This window comes from Aythya marila (assembly GCF_965140915.1).
Source record: "Aythya marila genome assembly, chromosome: 7".
In the NCBI taxonomy this organism is placed as follows: Eukaryota; Metazoa; Chordata; class Aves; order Anseriformes; family Anatidae; genus Aythya; species Aythya marila.
In genome coordinates, this window is record NC_139048.1 from 16883017 (window position 1) to 16898492 (window position 15476).

General features: G+C 35.7%; 1 protein-coding gene across 5 annotated transcripts in view; it reads left to right on the forward strand.

Moving 5' to 3' along the window:
* Positions 1 to 15476, forward strand: part of PLCE1 (phospholipase C epsilon 1) — a 159672-nt gene that overhangs the window by 116736 nt on the left and 27460 nt on the right. For 4 of the 5 annotated variants that reach the window (XM_082764218.1, XM_082764222.1, XM_082764220.1 and 1 more), the window contains 10 exons: positions 1651 to 1692; positions 3307 to 3985; positions 4506 to 4688; positions 5627 to 5744; positions 6130 to 6289; positions 10903 to 11025; positions 11111 to 11247; positions 12236 to 12474; positions 13599 to 13660; positions 13812 to 13977. In XM_082764218.1, coding sequence (XP_082620344.1) covers positions 1651 to 1692; positions 3307 to 3985; positions 4506 to 4688; positions 5627 to 5744; positions 6130 to 6289; positions 10903 to 11025; positions 11111 to 11247; positions 12236 to 12474; positions 13599 to 13660; positions 13812 to 13977 — 1909 coding nt within the window. The remainder of the gene's footprint in view (positions 1 to 1650; positions 1693 to 3306; positions 3986 to 4505; positions 4689 to 5626; positions 5745 to 6129; positions 6290 to 10902; positions 11026 to 11110; positions 11248 to 12235; positions 12475 to 13598; positions 13661 to 13811; positions 13978 to 15476) is intronic. The other variant, XM_082764221.1, reaches the window with a different exon arrangement.

Below are 15476 nucleotides of genomic sequence, written 5' to 3' on the forward strand. Positions count from 1 at the left end.
TACTGTTCAGAAGTGAAGAGATGTAAAACATCCATATGTTCAGAAGTCTCCAGCCTATTTCAGCTACTTACACAAAAAATCTAATAAGTGACTGCCTGAGAAGGAACTCCCCTCTTCCTGTTTTAAATGCATTTATTTCATTAACATGCAATTGTAACCCTCATTTAAAATAAATAATAATTATTTCCTGAAAGAATGATTTCTAATAGAATTATTCACATCTGGCTTTGGTTCCTTCTGGACAGTGGCACAGTACATTATGCCAAGACGGTTCCACTTTGTCCATGTATGTTGTCTCTCGACCTACTGCAGTTTAAACACTTTCTTCCAGAAATTATTTTTCTTAATTAAAATACTTTGAAACCTGCTTTTAACTTTCAGTTCAAATAAAGAATGAGCTAGGGAAATCAACCTTTCACTTAGATACACAAAGCAGAATTTAAACATAAAATAAAAATATGGGGAAAATAAAGTTCTCTTTGTTACATGTTTATGAAATCAGTTCTTGTTAAATTTGTTATTTACGCTTTATGTTTAAATATAAGCTAGTAAGTTCCACTCTAACTAAAGTAGGAATTAAATGTAAAATAAATAAATAAATAAATAAATAAATAAGGTTAATATGATATTGAAATTAAAGTTTCAAATTAAAATAAACAGAAGTGCAGCTTCCTGATTCAAGCCATAGGCTACACAGATTATTAGTAGCTGTAGTTCTGGTGCAGTAAGTGCTGATTTCAACATCATAATGACTTGTAGAAAAATTATCTGTGTGAAAGTGTTAGTTTACTTCAATTCCATATTCTCTTGCCATTTCTTTCATGGGCATTGAGAGGTGGGTGAAACAGAAACAAATTCCTGTAGAGAGGCAGAAGGGCTTTGAACTCTCGTCCTTGTTCTATGGAGGCTGTAATATTTAATTTTCAATACTATGAACAACTAAAAGCCTTTCTTTTAAGACCTAAGCTATATTTTCTATAAAGTATTATATAATCCAAATTTTATAACAAATATTTGTTACCTGATAATTGTATTATTGTTGTTATAAAAGCTGAAAAACACACCTTACTATTTTTTAAAAAAAATTACAAGGAAAATTTTCAAGTAGTTTGTTTTTTGCTGATTCAAATTAATATTGTGGAACATGAACCCAGAAAAGTTGGTTAGTTTCATTTGAAAAAAATGAAAGGCATCTAATAAAATCAGTAGGCACTGGGTATAACCATTATTTTCCCAATTGTGCTTGCAAATAAACTCTGTGTCACTCTATAGTCAGTGACCTGTCTAATCACCCTGAGTTACCTTATATGACAGGTAAATATCAAAATTTAATTTCTATTAGAAGTCTTTCTTAACAATTCTCAAAGAAATAAAGGCAGATAGGAAAAAAAAAAAAAAAGTTTGAAATGCCATTTTTGTAGAAATGTTAATCAAATGTCCTAGTAAGATGCTCTAAACTTTGTCACATCACTTTGTTGGCCTGCTCTCATTTTCCTTTTTAAGCTTTCTTAGTTATAGTAAGTATCCTTTACAATAAAAGGGAAAAACTCAAGTTTTTTCCTTTTCATATCCCATGTAATTTCCCCCTTTAAAACTGCAGTCTGTTTTAATGATTACTGTATCCTTTCTTCTCATTTCCTTGCATCTTAGTGCAACACGTGTAAAGAAAGCTTCTGATTCAAACCACGTTCTGTAAGTTTGTTCTCAGTAATTCACAGCTATGTCACTTTTGCTAGCTATTGTCAGAGGTTTTGTTTCTGCATACAATTGCTTGCATGCGCTTGGTTTACCTACTTCCTGTGCATTTTAATCTGCAGCATGCCAGTGCTATCAAATGTGAAATAAGGCAGGAACGAAGCTTTGCCATTTTGGCCTCCTATATGCAAAATTTCTCTGGCCATGCACATTTAGTCTCAGAATACATTTTCTAGATTTTTTGCAGAGACTTGTTTGATTATTTTGGGGTCCTGGGGGAGTGAAACACTTTCGGTTGTTAGTTTCATTTGAAAATCTGAATATTGCACAACCCAAGTAAATAATGTATATAATGTGGTAAAACTCAGCAAATTTAACACCAGTTTATATCTGCTTAGATATATGATATGACCTTTATATTTAGGAAGATTTTTTTAAGGAAGTACAGCTGCAGTTGAGGCTGATACAGTTTTTCTATCCTTTTTTGTCGGTCTCCTCAACATCACTAAAAATCCCTCAGCCTATTGGCTGAGAAATCATTGATATCTGGAGTAAGGGAAAATTCAAGTGAATTAGTACTCTGGGGAGAGAAAAGTTTGAGGAAGACCTAAAGATTATGTGTGGTGTTTCACTCAGTGAGATGGTATATGTGGCTTGGAACAAGTCATAATGTGAACTGCCTTTTGCTCAGCTGGTAGGACATGGGCAGGAGCTGAGAGTACTGTGGTGATATGAAGGGTATAGAGGGTATTAGGACAAGATGCCTTGAAGAATATGCAAAGCAAGCTGGTTTGGATATCTTCAGGAAAATGTGCTTCATTATTTTTGCTGTATATGGAGAAGTTTACTCTTTTTATGTTCAATTTAAAGCAGTATTGAATTTTTGAACATTCATTCATTCATACATGCTGGAAACTTCTGTAGGGAAGAATTTATATTTAAAGTACTTCATTTATTAATGCAGATATTGTTGTTCTGTATCCATGTTTCTTGTCATAAAATATTTCAAAAAAAAAAAATGTTTCTTGTTAAATTTTATTTACATAAAATTTAAATTTTCTAATGGGAAGTATCTGATAACATTTGTGCTGCATTCTTTTGAGGAAGGCATATATTTTAATTTCACGAGTGTTAATAAGAGAAAGGTCTGCACATTAAACCTGCATATTAAAGGATTAAAATCTTATCTTCCTTCCATTAGATCTTGTTACCAGCTTCCACATACAATACTTATTGATATTTCCACTGAAGTGATCTTGTACTATTGATTTAGAAAGTGGAATCACTTGACTTTAAGGTCCAAACTGAAGTTATTTATTATTAATGTAACCTTTGGAAAATTCTAAGAAAACATATTTATATTTTTACAGGAGTTATAAGGAGTAGCAACATCTTTTAATTCAAAATTCTAGTAACATAAATTTTAATATTGTAAAATCTACAGATGTTCCTGTAAGTCCATGTATTCTTTTTAATTTAAACTGCAAGAGAAAAAGTATTAATCAGTCATAGCATACATCTACATATTAATCATGTGCTTCACTAGGTAGGAAGTGGGTTTACGAAACTAAATATAAGTCTTTGTTCACATAAATCTTTGTTCACGTACAGATTTATAATTGGAGATCTTTCAGATTCTGAAAGTGATATATTTGAGCAGTTGAAGGAATGGGACACAAACTCAACAGAAGAACAACAAAAGGCTTTCTGCCATGGCATAGAACTCATTCCCTGGTATGTGTTATCTATCAGAGCTGATGTCCACCAGTTCATGCTGCAAGGGGTGACTGTCATTCATTATGACCAGGAAACGCATCTTTCAGCACGTTGCTTTCTTCAGCTTCAGCCTGACAATAGTACTTTGACTTGGACAAAACCCACGACAGTTTGCCCTGCAAATGCTAAGGCAAAACTGAGTGTGCTGGGTAATACTGCTGAGCTTGGTAAGTATTGCCAGTTTCTTGGCAATACTGGATTAAATGGACTTGTGGAAGGTTTTCTGGATTTGTTTTCAGCCAAGGCTGTGTATATGGGACACTCTGGCATTGATATGCACACTGTGTGTGTTCAGAATAAACTTTGTAACATGTCCCTTGAAGAAAATGGTATAACACTACTTTATGGACTTCAGACTACTGATAATAAATTGCTGCACTTTGTTGCTCCAAAATATACTGCCAGAATGCTATATGATGGATTGCTGGAATTGACTAAAGCTGTAAGAAAAATGAGGAGATTCCCTGATCAAAGACTACAGTGGCTACGGAAACAGTATGTCAGCCTTTACCAGGTAAAAGATGTGATTTTATATAAAACAAGTTCAAAGATACCAACAGTGTAATGTCATGCAATTAGTTCCTATTACAAGTAAACTAAGACTAAGCTTGAATGCCAAATCTCCAACTTTGAAACATGGTTTGAGTGAACAAGATCTGGTTCTCCACATAATGTTTCATCTAATGGTGCATGGTTTTGATACACTCAAGTTAAATCTTTATTATTATGATTATTAGTATGAAGTTCTTTGTATATTTGGACCTTTGGAATAAGTATTTTACTAAAGAGAAAGAAATGACTGCATGAAAAGGATGCTGAAATACTGAGTACTGAGAGTTAAGGCAAAAAAAAAAAAAAAAAAAAAAAAAAGCAAACAAAATAACCCTATTGCATTCATGCAATAATTAACAATTGCCTGCTCTTGTTGTTTAGTCTTTCATTGGTTCCTTAGAGATGTCTGTATTATTGCTTAAGATGTGTTTGTTCTTTGGCAGTTATCCTTCTTGTTTTGTTAATGCTGAGAATTTTTGTAGGAGGATGGAAGGTTTGAAGGCCCAACCTTGGCTCAGGCTGTTGAACTTTTCGGAGGCAGACGATGGAGTGCAAGAAACACAAGCACAGGAACTCTTACCAAAAGCACTGAGAAACCTAGTGTTCAGAGAAACAACACTCTGGGAATAAATGCAGCTAAGAAAAAGAAGAAAGTACTTATGAGGGTAGAATATTTTGTTATTATTGTATTTTGTTTTTTGTCTGGCTGATAGTTTTCCTTCCTACAGCTACTGTGTAGCTAGCTAGCTATATTCTGAACCAGGGCAAAGTTAGATGATAATTTTAAAACTGCTTATTGCAGCATGTTTTTTGTTTGTTTGTTTGTTTGTTTTTTGGCTTGTAGTTTTCCATTATTTTGTGTTTCTTTTGTCATGCCTGAAGCATTCTCAGGAAACATTGGCACTGGGGCTAGCAGATGAGGGATAGAAACGTATTAAGAACTTTAGCTGCTACCTCAGTATAATGGTAAAATATTTTTAGTAACAAAAATAGTGACCTGCAAAGTAGTGTTTGGAGGCTGTAGTCAGTTTCTTTGCTCCTTTTTGTTTTCACATTGCTGAAAACATCACCTCAGTTCTTCTGCCTTACAATTGCATACAGTTTTATCTTACATAGCTTGCAGCCATGTAAGCCAACCGAACTTTGGCAGTTTCCGTTTTATTTTTCTGGATTCAACCACTTCCACTTCCAGCCAGGAAACAGAAAAATGCAGGGTCTAGCAGCTCAACACTATCCACTTTGTCTAGTGTGCAGGTAGGGGAGATCCAGATGACAAGATTCATCCTTTTTAGGGCACCCATACACCAGTAGAAAAGTTTAAAACCATTTGGACCAGTTTAGAGAGGCATGATCACTGTAGTCCTCTGTGAGATGTCAAAATGAGGTAGAACGTGACGTTCCTGCAGTCATTATGTATCCTTCATCATGATTAAGTTCTCTCTTTTCTACTTAGATGGTTTTACTGACAGCATAGTTATTGGCCTTGAAGTAATTTCATAAGGAATGGCTGATTCATCTGATGGTCAAATTACAGATTGCACTGATAACTAATGAAAAAATAGTGTATTGAGGATGTTTATTATGGTGCTCACTTCATTTCTAGGGTGAAAGTGGAGAGGCCACTGATGATGAAATGGCCACTCGGAAGGCAAAAAGCTGTAAGGAATATCGTAATAGAAGTGGTTCGGATCCTCAAGATATTGATGAGCAAGAAGAATCAGGTAGATACATAGCTTTGGTACCTAAGAGTCCCTCAGGGTTTTGCTTAAAATCTTTTTATACAGATTTTTTTACAGTTCTAAAGATATGTTTATGATAGAAAACTACTTATACAGTCAAATCTTGAAAAGCTATAAAATTTTAAAAATTGTTTCTTTTTTTTTTGTTCATGATTGTTCTTTCATTTAGTTTTAGTAGCACTTCCTTTCTTGTCAGACTAAATGCACATATAAGCATTACTGAGATCATATCTTTTTGACTGTCTTGGGACAAATCTAGAATCCCGTTAGTGTTTTACTGAACATTAATGAATTATGAACATCAATGAAAGCATTTTTCTTGGGCCTGAAGCTGTAATAGTGCTGCAAACTTTTGTTTTCTCCATAGATCAAAATATTATTATTAATGCTTCTCCATCTAACACCTTGTCATCAAGAAGAACACACTCTCTGACAGCATCTGGATCTCCTAATTTAGGAGCTGTCACATCCTCACCAGCCAGACCAGTCTCCTCTCCTGTAATGTCTTCAAGCAAGAGTCAGTCTAGGTAAGGATAAAATCAGTGCTTTGATTTTAAAAGAAAAAAGTTACTGTTATTTAATTATGATCAAATGTGTTTTTCTTGACCAACTGACAAAATCTGACAAAAACAATTCCAGAAATGCAATTAGCCTTTTGACAGACATCTGAAACATGTTGTAGCACAACATAGGGCATTTAATCTGAAAGACCATGAATCAGAGGACAGCTTTGTAGACAGTCCCTTAGCAGCATGCTTCAGTTAGTAAGTCTATTACAGAAGCACATTGGAATTCATCCCAAAACTCCATAAGTTTAATTCTTTCTCCGGATTGTCTCCAAAACATAGTTATAGACATTTTCTATATAAACTCAAGAGAAATGTAGATGTGTGAACTGAAGTGCTGAGGTTTCTCAGCACAAGTCATTTCTACATCGGGGAGTATTAGCTTTTGCTGACATTCCTCGTGATGATTGCAGTACTTTCTCAGCCAATTGGATGAACAGTTTTGAGATCTTTCTTCTCTTACAGGCCCCTCTCTTTAATATTCATAATTTTTCTTACACTTACACAGTTCAACAGGTCATGCTGTTGTTGTGCATTGACATAATGCAGTAATGTGTTAATTCTATAAATAGTAATAATGGTAGTAGTACTAATAGTAATAATAATATAACAAGAGTAATATATCAGGGTTGTGGATAGTACTTGATGACATACAACAAGGCAGTCTCAATGGAGACTTTCCAGTGCCTTTTAACGGAATGAAAGCTGTGGTGTGGGCATGAATGTGAATCTTGGAGTTCCCTGGAAAGCAGTGGTAAGCAATGGAAGAGATCAATGCTTCAGGCAGAACAGTATTTTTGAAGAGACATGTCTTATGTACTGGTTTATATTGCCTATTTCATAGGGATTTTTTACACTAAACATGGTTAGGTTTAGTAGTGGAAGTGAGCAGTAGAGCCAACTGTGGGCATCTGTGGCTGGGTGCTTCTCCTTTTAACTCTGCTTTCTGAGACTTATTATGTTCTTTGCTTTTCGTTCCTCGCTGTCATACACAACGATGGGATGAATATACCAGACTAGGAATTATCTCTTTAAGACATTTATGGTTATTTTGTTTGTTTGTTTATTTTCAAGGATCTGAGCAATTTTCTTTTATACTGCATTAATACCTCTGGAGAATGTTTCTCTGTTTTGCAAATCTGCTTTTTGCTTTTTATGCCAAAAGAGTTGTTGTTCTCTAAATGAGATTAAAAGGCTCAACTGAGAACTCACATTCCCAGGGGAAAGGGCAGCTAATGTTTCTTTAAATCCTTTCATTCTGTCCTGGGTTTCTCTACAGATTCCTGCACAGCTTAGCACTATAGGCCTCCCAGAGTTATGTCAGGTTTTCGCTGGCAAAGTTGTTTGAAGACTCCACAGTGTTGCCTGGTAGAGCTCTCCCCTACTTGATAGGACCCATCATGCTAGAATTTGAAGGCTCCTCTGAATGCAGCTATATGGATGCTTTCATCTGTTCTGAGGAAATCTTCCTCAGAATCAAGAGACTTGGAGCACTAGAGAAAGCCTGAGTCTTGGTATTTTCATCCCCAACTCCAAATCATTCTTGCAGGGTTTCATGTGTATGGACGCTTCACATGTTCTAAATGAAATGACTACCTTTAGTTCCTCAATTGCTAGCATAATCATAACAATCAATTTATATTTTTAATTTTACCCAACCAATTTTGTCAGTAGTATCGTAAATTAAGATAAAATGAGCAATCCATTTACCGAGGGGGGAAAAAAAAAGAAAAGAAAAAAACCAAAAAGCTGAAATGACCTAGATTATGAAGTAATCTAGGAAATACATGATCCACTGGGACTGAATTGTAGATGTTTCTCTGGCTCTGTACAAATCAGATCCAACAGAGCTAATTAATCAGGTTAGTATCCGCTTTGCTGCACCCGGATGTAGACCCAAACCCGGAAGAGGCTTAATAGCTGGAACCACTATTGGACTTAAGGTTGTGCAGCTGTAGGTGCCTGTATGGTCCCACGCAGAACCCACGATTTAGCAGAGCAGGGAGGAGAGGGTGCCACTGGGCTCTGCAAAAGTCTTTGCAGCACAGAAATATTAACTGGTAACAAATGATTTAAGTCTCCGTGTAGCAGCTAGGAAGATTTCTGGTTCTTTTTCTTTTTCCATATAATATATACTTTAAAAATAACTTTCCCTAAACAATTACCTATATCCATGTCTACACTATGTGAGAAGCTCTGAATAAATCAAATATTTTTAAGTGAAAAAAATAACAATTTAAAATAAGAAAGAGATGTTTTTGTTGTACATTTTAAAAAATTGTACTTCTTGCAGTTAGAGAAAGAAGAACTGTATTTTTACTTATCAAGGGCTCACGCCCTTGATATTCCTTACCTCCTTACAAACAGCTTACACTGAAAATAAATCCTTATGCAATCCAGATGTACATACCATTTCCACACACAGGTAGCCTGCAGCTGTCTTCTGTCGTTCCTTCCAAGTGGATGTTCATGCAGCAAATTCCCAAGTTCTTTAGAAATCTAGTGCTGCCTCTAAGGTGGAAACAGGGTACAGGGTAGTAACACCACTCATAAATATATAGCAGAACATGAATACTTATATATGTAGGGGCTTATTTGTGAAGAAAGTGTGAACTTTCTCTCTCATTATCTCTATAGTGGTGATCTAGGCCACTCCTAATTAAACAGTTTTGATGGTGGTAGTGGAGTTTTCTTGTTTGTTTGGCTTTTTTTAAAAAAAAAAAAAAAAAAAATCTTGTATTTATTACCCGTGGAATTACTGTGGAATATAACCTCTAGTGATCAATTCTGGAGATATGGTGAGCTTTCTCATCTGCTGCTCATTTTCTTTTCAGTACTCTACAGTTCCAGTCTGTTTTCGGGAGTCAAGAGACTTTCCTCGTGGTGGTTTATTTTTGTTGTCTGATAAAAACGTTAGGAATGATTTTAGCCAAAAAGTTATACGCAGTATGTCAGTGCTTGCCATAGTGATGTCAAACAAATTGAACACTATCAACCAAAGTAGATGGTATTTTTTAATACTTTAAATCACATGCTGTTTTCAATTGCATGCATGCACCCCAGGCCAGGAGTGAATTGAGGAATCTGATCTAGTATATTTATGTGAAAAGAAGTCTGCTTCTAACACAAATTTCCAGGGACTGCAAATGTCTTTAGGGACAGTGGACAACAAGCTGGTCCTGTTTTTCCATCACAGCTGTTGGAACTATTTGTACTGAACCTGATGGCAGAATTCCTAGACTAATGGATTTGTAGATTTGTACATTAGGGAGAAATAAAGTCTGACACATGGTCACCTAGTCTTGTACTTTGAAACAAAAACTGTAACTTCTGGAGTTAGTTATGGTTTCAACTAGACAATTCTTGTACTGGCTGTTTAGGTACCTCCCTTCGCAGGATGCTGGTGCTAGTAAATCCCAGTCATGCATGTGTGGTCATTGTTGTTTAGGCCCTGGAAAGAACATGGGATCTTGACCCATCTGACCGATACCCTTACAAATTAGTACTTGAAATTTAGTAAGAACTTGTTCATACAGCTCAAGGAATAGTTCAAGGTGGGAACTAAGTACTAGTCTAAGTCCTGTAATAGCCTGAAAACTTTGGGATGCAGCTTTTGGAAATTCATTGTTTTGTTTCAAAAACTTTGTTCAGTTTCATAATTCAGGTTAACAATTGCAGTTATAAAGAATTTATTGTCAACCAAAATAATGAGCATGAAACAGCTAGTTATTTTTGTGGTCATTTTCTCCCTTTGCTCTCAATAAATTCCAGTTTCCTTCCTTCAGCCCAAGAAGCTGAAAGGAGGAAATCATTAGAACCTCATTTCTGAAAGGAAATGACCTCCAGAGGCTACTGTCCAAGCCTAAATGAAGAAGAGGACTGTAGCTTGACCTGTCTTATCCGATGATAATCCAGACTGTTTTGGGAAAGTATGTGAGAAGTCCATGTGGATGGGAAATGAGGAGGGTTGAGTGCCAGGGGATGCATTGTACTTCTTAAATTTATACCTTTAATTCTCCAAGATACGAAAACAAACAAACAAACAAAAAACCCATACCTGCACAGGAAAATATTTGTTTTATTGTGTATCCAGTTGTAATATGTCTTTTCTCCTTCTTTTGACAGTGCAGAGCTCTAAGGAATTCTACATCCCTTTTATTTCTCCCTTAGCAAATCTTTAGTAAACTTCATGTATGGCAGGACATGTTTTTTTAAAGCTTGTGGTACAAGAACACTGGCATTGATTTCTTTGAAGAAAAAATGAGAATGCTTTCACTTGTGCCATTTGCATTGGGCCCTTTTGCACATGGAAGAGCTTTAAATAGTATGCATATACATTAATTGTTCTGGCAAAGTTAGCAGTTGTCTTGAGGGAAATTAATAGCCATTATAAAACAAGAAAGTACAAACAGTCATGGTAGATCTTATAAGATGCAACTCTATTTGCTTCTTCCAAATATTGCTAGCAAATACATTAAAGAGAATACAAATAAACTATTAATGCAGTTATGCATAATATTTCAAGAAGTGGAAATTTAATGTAACCAAATTACAGCAGTCTCTTTCTGATCTAGCGCATGGAGCAGCAGTAGCTGGCATGGCCGTGTTAAAGGAGGAATGAAGGGGTTTCAGAACTTCATGGTTTCTGATAGCAACATGACTTTTGTGGAATTTGTGGAACTCTTCAAATCTTTCAGGTAAAATAAATCTTTATTCTGTATTGATTTCATTCACCCAAGTTTATAAAAGAGCAAAAGGTGAAATTTTCAACTCTTTTTGCAGTGTCCGTAGCCGCAAGGATCTTAAAGACCTTTTTGATGTCTATGCAGTGCCTTGCAATCGATCTGGTTTAGAACCTACTCCACTTTATACTCATTTGAAGATTGATGAAAATAACATTGGATTCCAACCTGATTTAGGTTAGTATAAGGGGAAAACACAGCCATTAGAACACTGAACAGCTTTATTTATTGGCCTCAAGTAAAAGTGTCCCAGTCAATCTCATAAATGGCAATCAGTTATAAGTTCAAGTACAGGACTGTTGCTGTACCTCCAGTAAGACTTGGTTAGCTGGATGTAAGACAGGCTCTCTGTTTAGAAATAAAGCAGGAATACTTTTCCTCTTCTTCATATTAACCAGATATATCTGTAACTGGTATAGCAAAGACAAAAAGCTTTTTGCAGATAGGCTGGGCCCAACACAGGGAGTATCTGGTTGCAGGAGCTCTGGAATCTGCTGTAGGAATAAAACAAAGAGCAAACATAGGGAGCAGAAATGAAAAGGCTGTGTGCACTGTGTCTCGTCTGGTTGATTTTTTCCTATCTGTTTTCCTAGTAGATCTGCTTTATGTGGGACAAGGGGGAAGGAAACCTCTGTCCCTCTTTACATTCCCCAGTTACCATAATCTAAGTCTGGAGCTTTCTTCACTGTTAAAGAAAGCAGTCTTTATGCCAAGCAGCCTGTGGGGAGGGTACAGTACCACTGGTGTATGGGACTGGAAGAAGATAAGGTCTGATCACGTAGGCAGGCTCTGGGATTGCACACAGCAGAGGAAAGGCTTCAAGACTGTACGTGGTTGTGAGAGGTAACAGGAGGATCCTGGGTGACACCATGAGAGATTGTGGATCCATGTTAAAAATTCTAGGATTTTGTTTATAATAATTGAACACTTATGGCAGTCCACTCCCACTGCTTTATGTACACATTTAACAATCTTTCTCCTATTAGTGGATAGAAACAAGTTGGTTCTATTCAGATTTACTGTTAATGGTAAGACATTCAATAAGATATTCAAGTAATTTATAATTAAATATTCTATTAAGTCAAATTCTATATAATGTATATAATACACATTAATTATGTATCTGATATTTATATTCTATTTTTATTATTATTTCTTTTTAAAGACTTGTTGACTAGGAATGTTTCAGACCTTGGTTTGTTCATTAAGAGTAGGCAGCAGCTGTCAGATAACCAGAGGCAAATATCTGATGCTATTGCTGCTGCCAGTATCGTAACTAATGGTACTGGAGTTGAAAGCACGTCACTGGGGATATTTGGTGTGGGCATCCAGCAACTAAATGACTTCCTAGTGAATTGCCAAGGAGAACACTGCACCTATGATGAAATCCTCAGTATTATCCAGGTTAGTAATACAAACATCTTGCAAGTCTTTTTATTGGGAGTCTTGTTTATTTCTGTTTTCCCTGCTTGTCTTCCTCAAACTCAGAATAGTGTATCTGTGTCATCTCCTTTCAGGCTAATGTTTTCACTACAGATTATTCTGTAAGTGTGCCCAACAGTATTGTTTCAGGTCACCAAGCAGTTTACTTTGTAGTCCTTGTTTCCATTTGGTGAACTTAACATGTAATTGTATCTTTATTGGAGGCTATAAAGGTGTGCATACACCCATAACAAGAAAAAAAAATAATGCAAATAAACATATTTTTTAGCTATATATGCTTTACCTGGGAAGGGACATTAACACTTGGGAGAAGTATTCATGGCAGTGCATTGTTTTCTTCTTGTTTGTGATCACTTTTGGTAGAGATTAACCCTAACTTAAAAAATTTCCACATATTTTTCTTTTATTGTTTAAACGAACGAACGAACGAAAGAAAGAAAGAAGCAGACCTTAATAAAACATTAATCCTCTCAGAGTTATTTTCCAGGAGCAAGTGTGAACATCTTATTTCATTACATACAATGGCTGAAGTGATTAGAAAGTATTTAGCAAAGTTTGAATACCTCCAAATGTGTAGTTAGTACAATCCAAAACCAAGCACCCACTTAGCAGTTAACTAAGGTTAGAAACTGGATATTTCAACTATCAATATGTAACATAAATTTGCAAAGTTCAAAAGACATTAATTCTAAAGGAATGTCAGAGTAGCACACCACAAGTCTGTAAGTGTGTTGTATTTGAACACAATTGATAGGAAAAGGGTGCATGATTATAAATCCTTTTTAATTTCAGCTTAAGAACTGACTCTGCTTTGAACAGGAGGTTAGATCAGATGACCCTGCAATATGCCTTCTAACTTGAATGATTCTATGATGCTGCAATTAATAGTTTAGACTGCTTGTTTAGTGATTCTTAAAGCAAGCATGAGCATTCTGCAGACACCGCTACTACTGTATCCACAAAAAGACTGGTTTAAAATATACTAATTAGTTAGCTCAGTGCAAAAACTACACTATGAAAATAAGAAAAAGCAGTATTTCTAAAAATAATTATTATATATCTCTTCCATTTCTTCCTCCTTGTAGAAATTTGAACCTAGTGTGAATATGTGCCAGCAGGGGCTGCTATCTTTTGAAGGATTTGCCAGGTAATTAATTAAGTGATAATTTACATATATATATATATATATATATATTTATTTATTTATTTATTTATATGATGATACCAATATATTAAGGTTTGCATGACATTCACAAATACTCAGCATAGCATAAAATTTTTGGAAATCTCACTTTTAGGTTTTTGATGGATAAAGACAACTTTGCCTCCAAAAATGATGAGTCACAAGAGAATACTGAGGACTTGCAGTTTCCACTGTCATATTACTACATTGAATCTTCACACAATACTTACCTTACTGGCCATCAGCTTAAAGGAGAATCCTCAGTGGAGCTCTACAGCCAGGTATACAGGTTTAGATCATTGCCTAGTTTTCAGCATGGAATTGTTTGGCTGTCAAGTCGCAGAAACGTGACCTTTTTGCTTTGCAAATCTGGATGTTCTAAGACCCCACTTGTAAAACATTGGAAAACATGATGTGTGGGAAAGCTGCCCATAAGCACAGTTGTGTTCAAATGTCTTTTCTAAGGCAAAAAAAAAAAAAAAGGGCTTAGTTTGAAATTCATAGCATCTAGACACCAGTCGGTCTGACCCAACCTACTAAAATTAGACTTTCCCACAGGAAAGACTGATCTAATATTTTAGTTCATTCAGATGTCAAAAACACTATTCAAATATTGTACACTGCATTGCAAAGAGAAATATCAAATGGAACTACAACTTCTAAAAACGTTACTTCTAGGAATATTCTAGAGATTTTTAGACTTCATGCCTCTTTGGTTGTGAACAGGAAAAGAATGATTTCTCCCTAGGGCATTTGGTTCTGTGTTTGTTTGCATGCATGTATATGTATTTGTGTGCTTGTATATTTACCAAATGCTAGAGAAAGCATCAACTTCCCTGTGAGTAGTTTTCATTATTCTAAATGTTAGTGACTCACTACTGAGAAGGGCTCATCTGGCATCCCATGTACCGCTTTGCTTGGAGTTTTAAGATAGAAGGGTGAAGCTGTGTTAGGAAAGCCCGAATAACATGGTTGTGTTGAATAATGTAGTTGTAAAGGAGGTTTCCATAACAGCACTGCACAGAGTGATGTGAGTATTTTATTGGGAATAGATTGGAAGTGAGATAGAACTCAGCTGGCTCTAATATATGCATGATGCAGAAAAGCCTCTTCCTGTCCCCCAGACAGTTGTCCCCAGAGGAGAGGGGGCAGTCTGTTCCTGCTCAGTGTGTCTAGCTCTCGCAGAAGTGATGGTGTGCCAGCCTGAAACATAACTGCCTGAAACACAATTATTTGCATTTTGAATAGGAGAAGTATTTTTTTGTTGTTGTTCATGAATGTATTTGCTGAAAATGATTTTGCTTGTAGAGATGTTAGTTTTCAGTAAAATATTTAATTGCAATACAGTTAACTTTTTTTTTTTTAGTGATGGGCATTCAATATAACAACAGCAGTAAAAAGCACAGGGCTGACAATAGATAGGTTAGCTTATCTTTCCCTCCTTCCTTTTCTGCTTTCTTCAGTGGTTTTCTAGAAAGTACAGCTTCCTTAAATAAGTAAGTAAATTAGCCTAATATCACTAAACAAGATGGCCTGCCACATTTCCATTCAAACAATCCTCATGGAAGGTGTTCACTAGAAATTATTTTCAGACCTTCTTCTACTTAAAAACTAACAACAATAACAAAAGAACAAATAAAAATCCAAACAATAACAACAAACCATCCCAAAGCAAAAACAGCAAAGAAGCTGCAGATGCTGTGCCCTTAAGCTGTCGTATTAACAACCTAGAATAAATTGCCATGTTACTTTCCAACTGCCTTTGCAGGTAGAAATATGG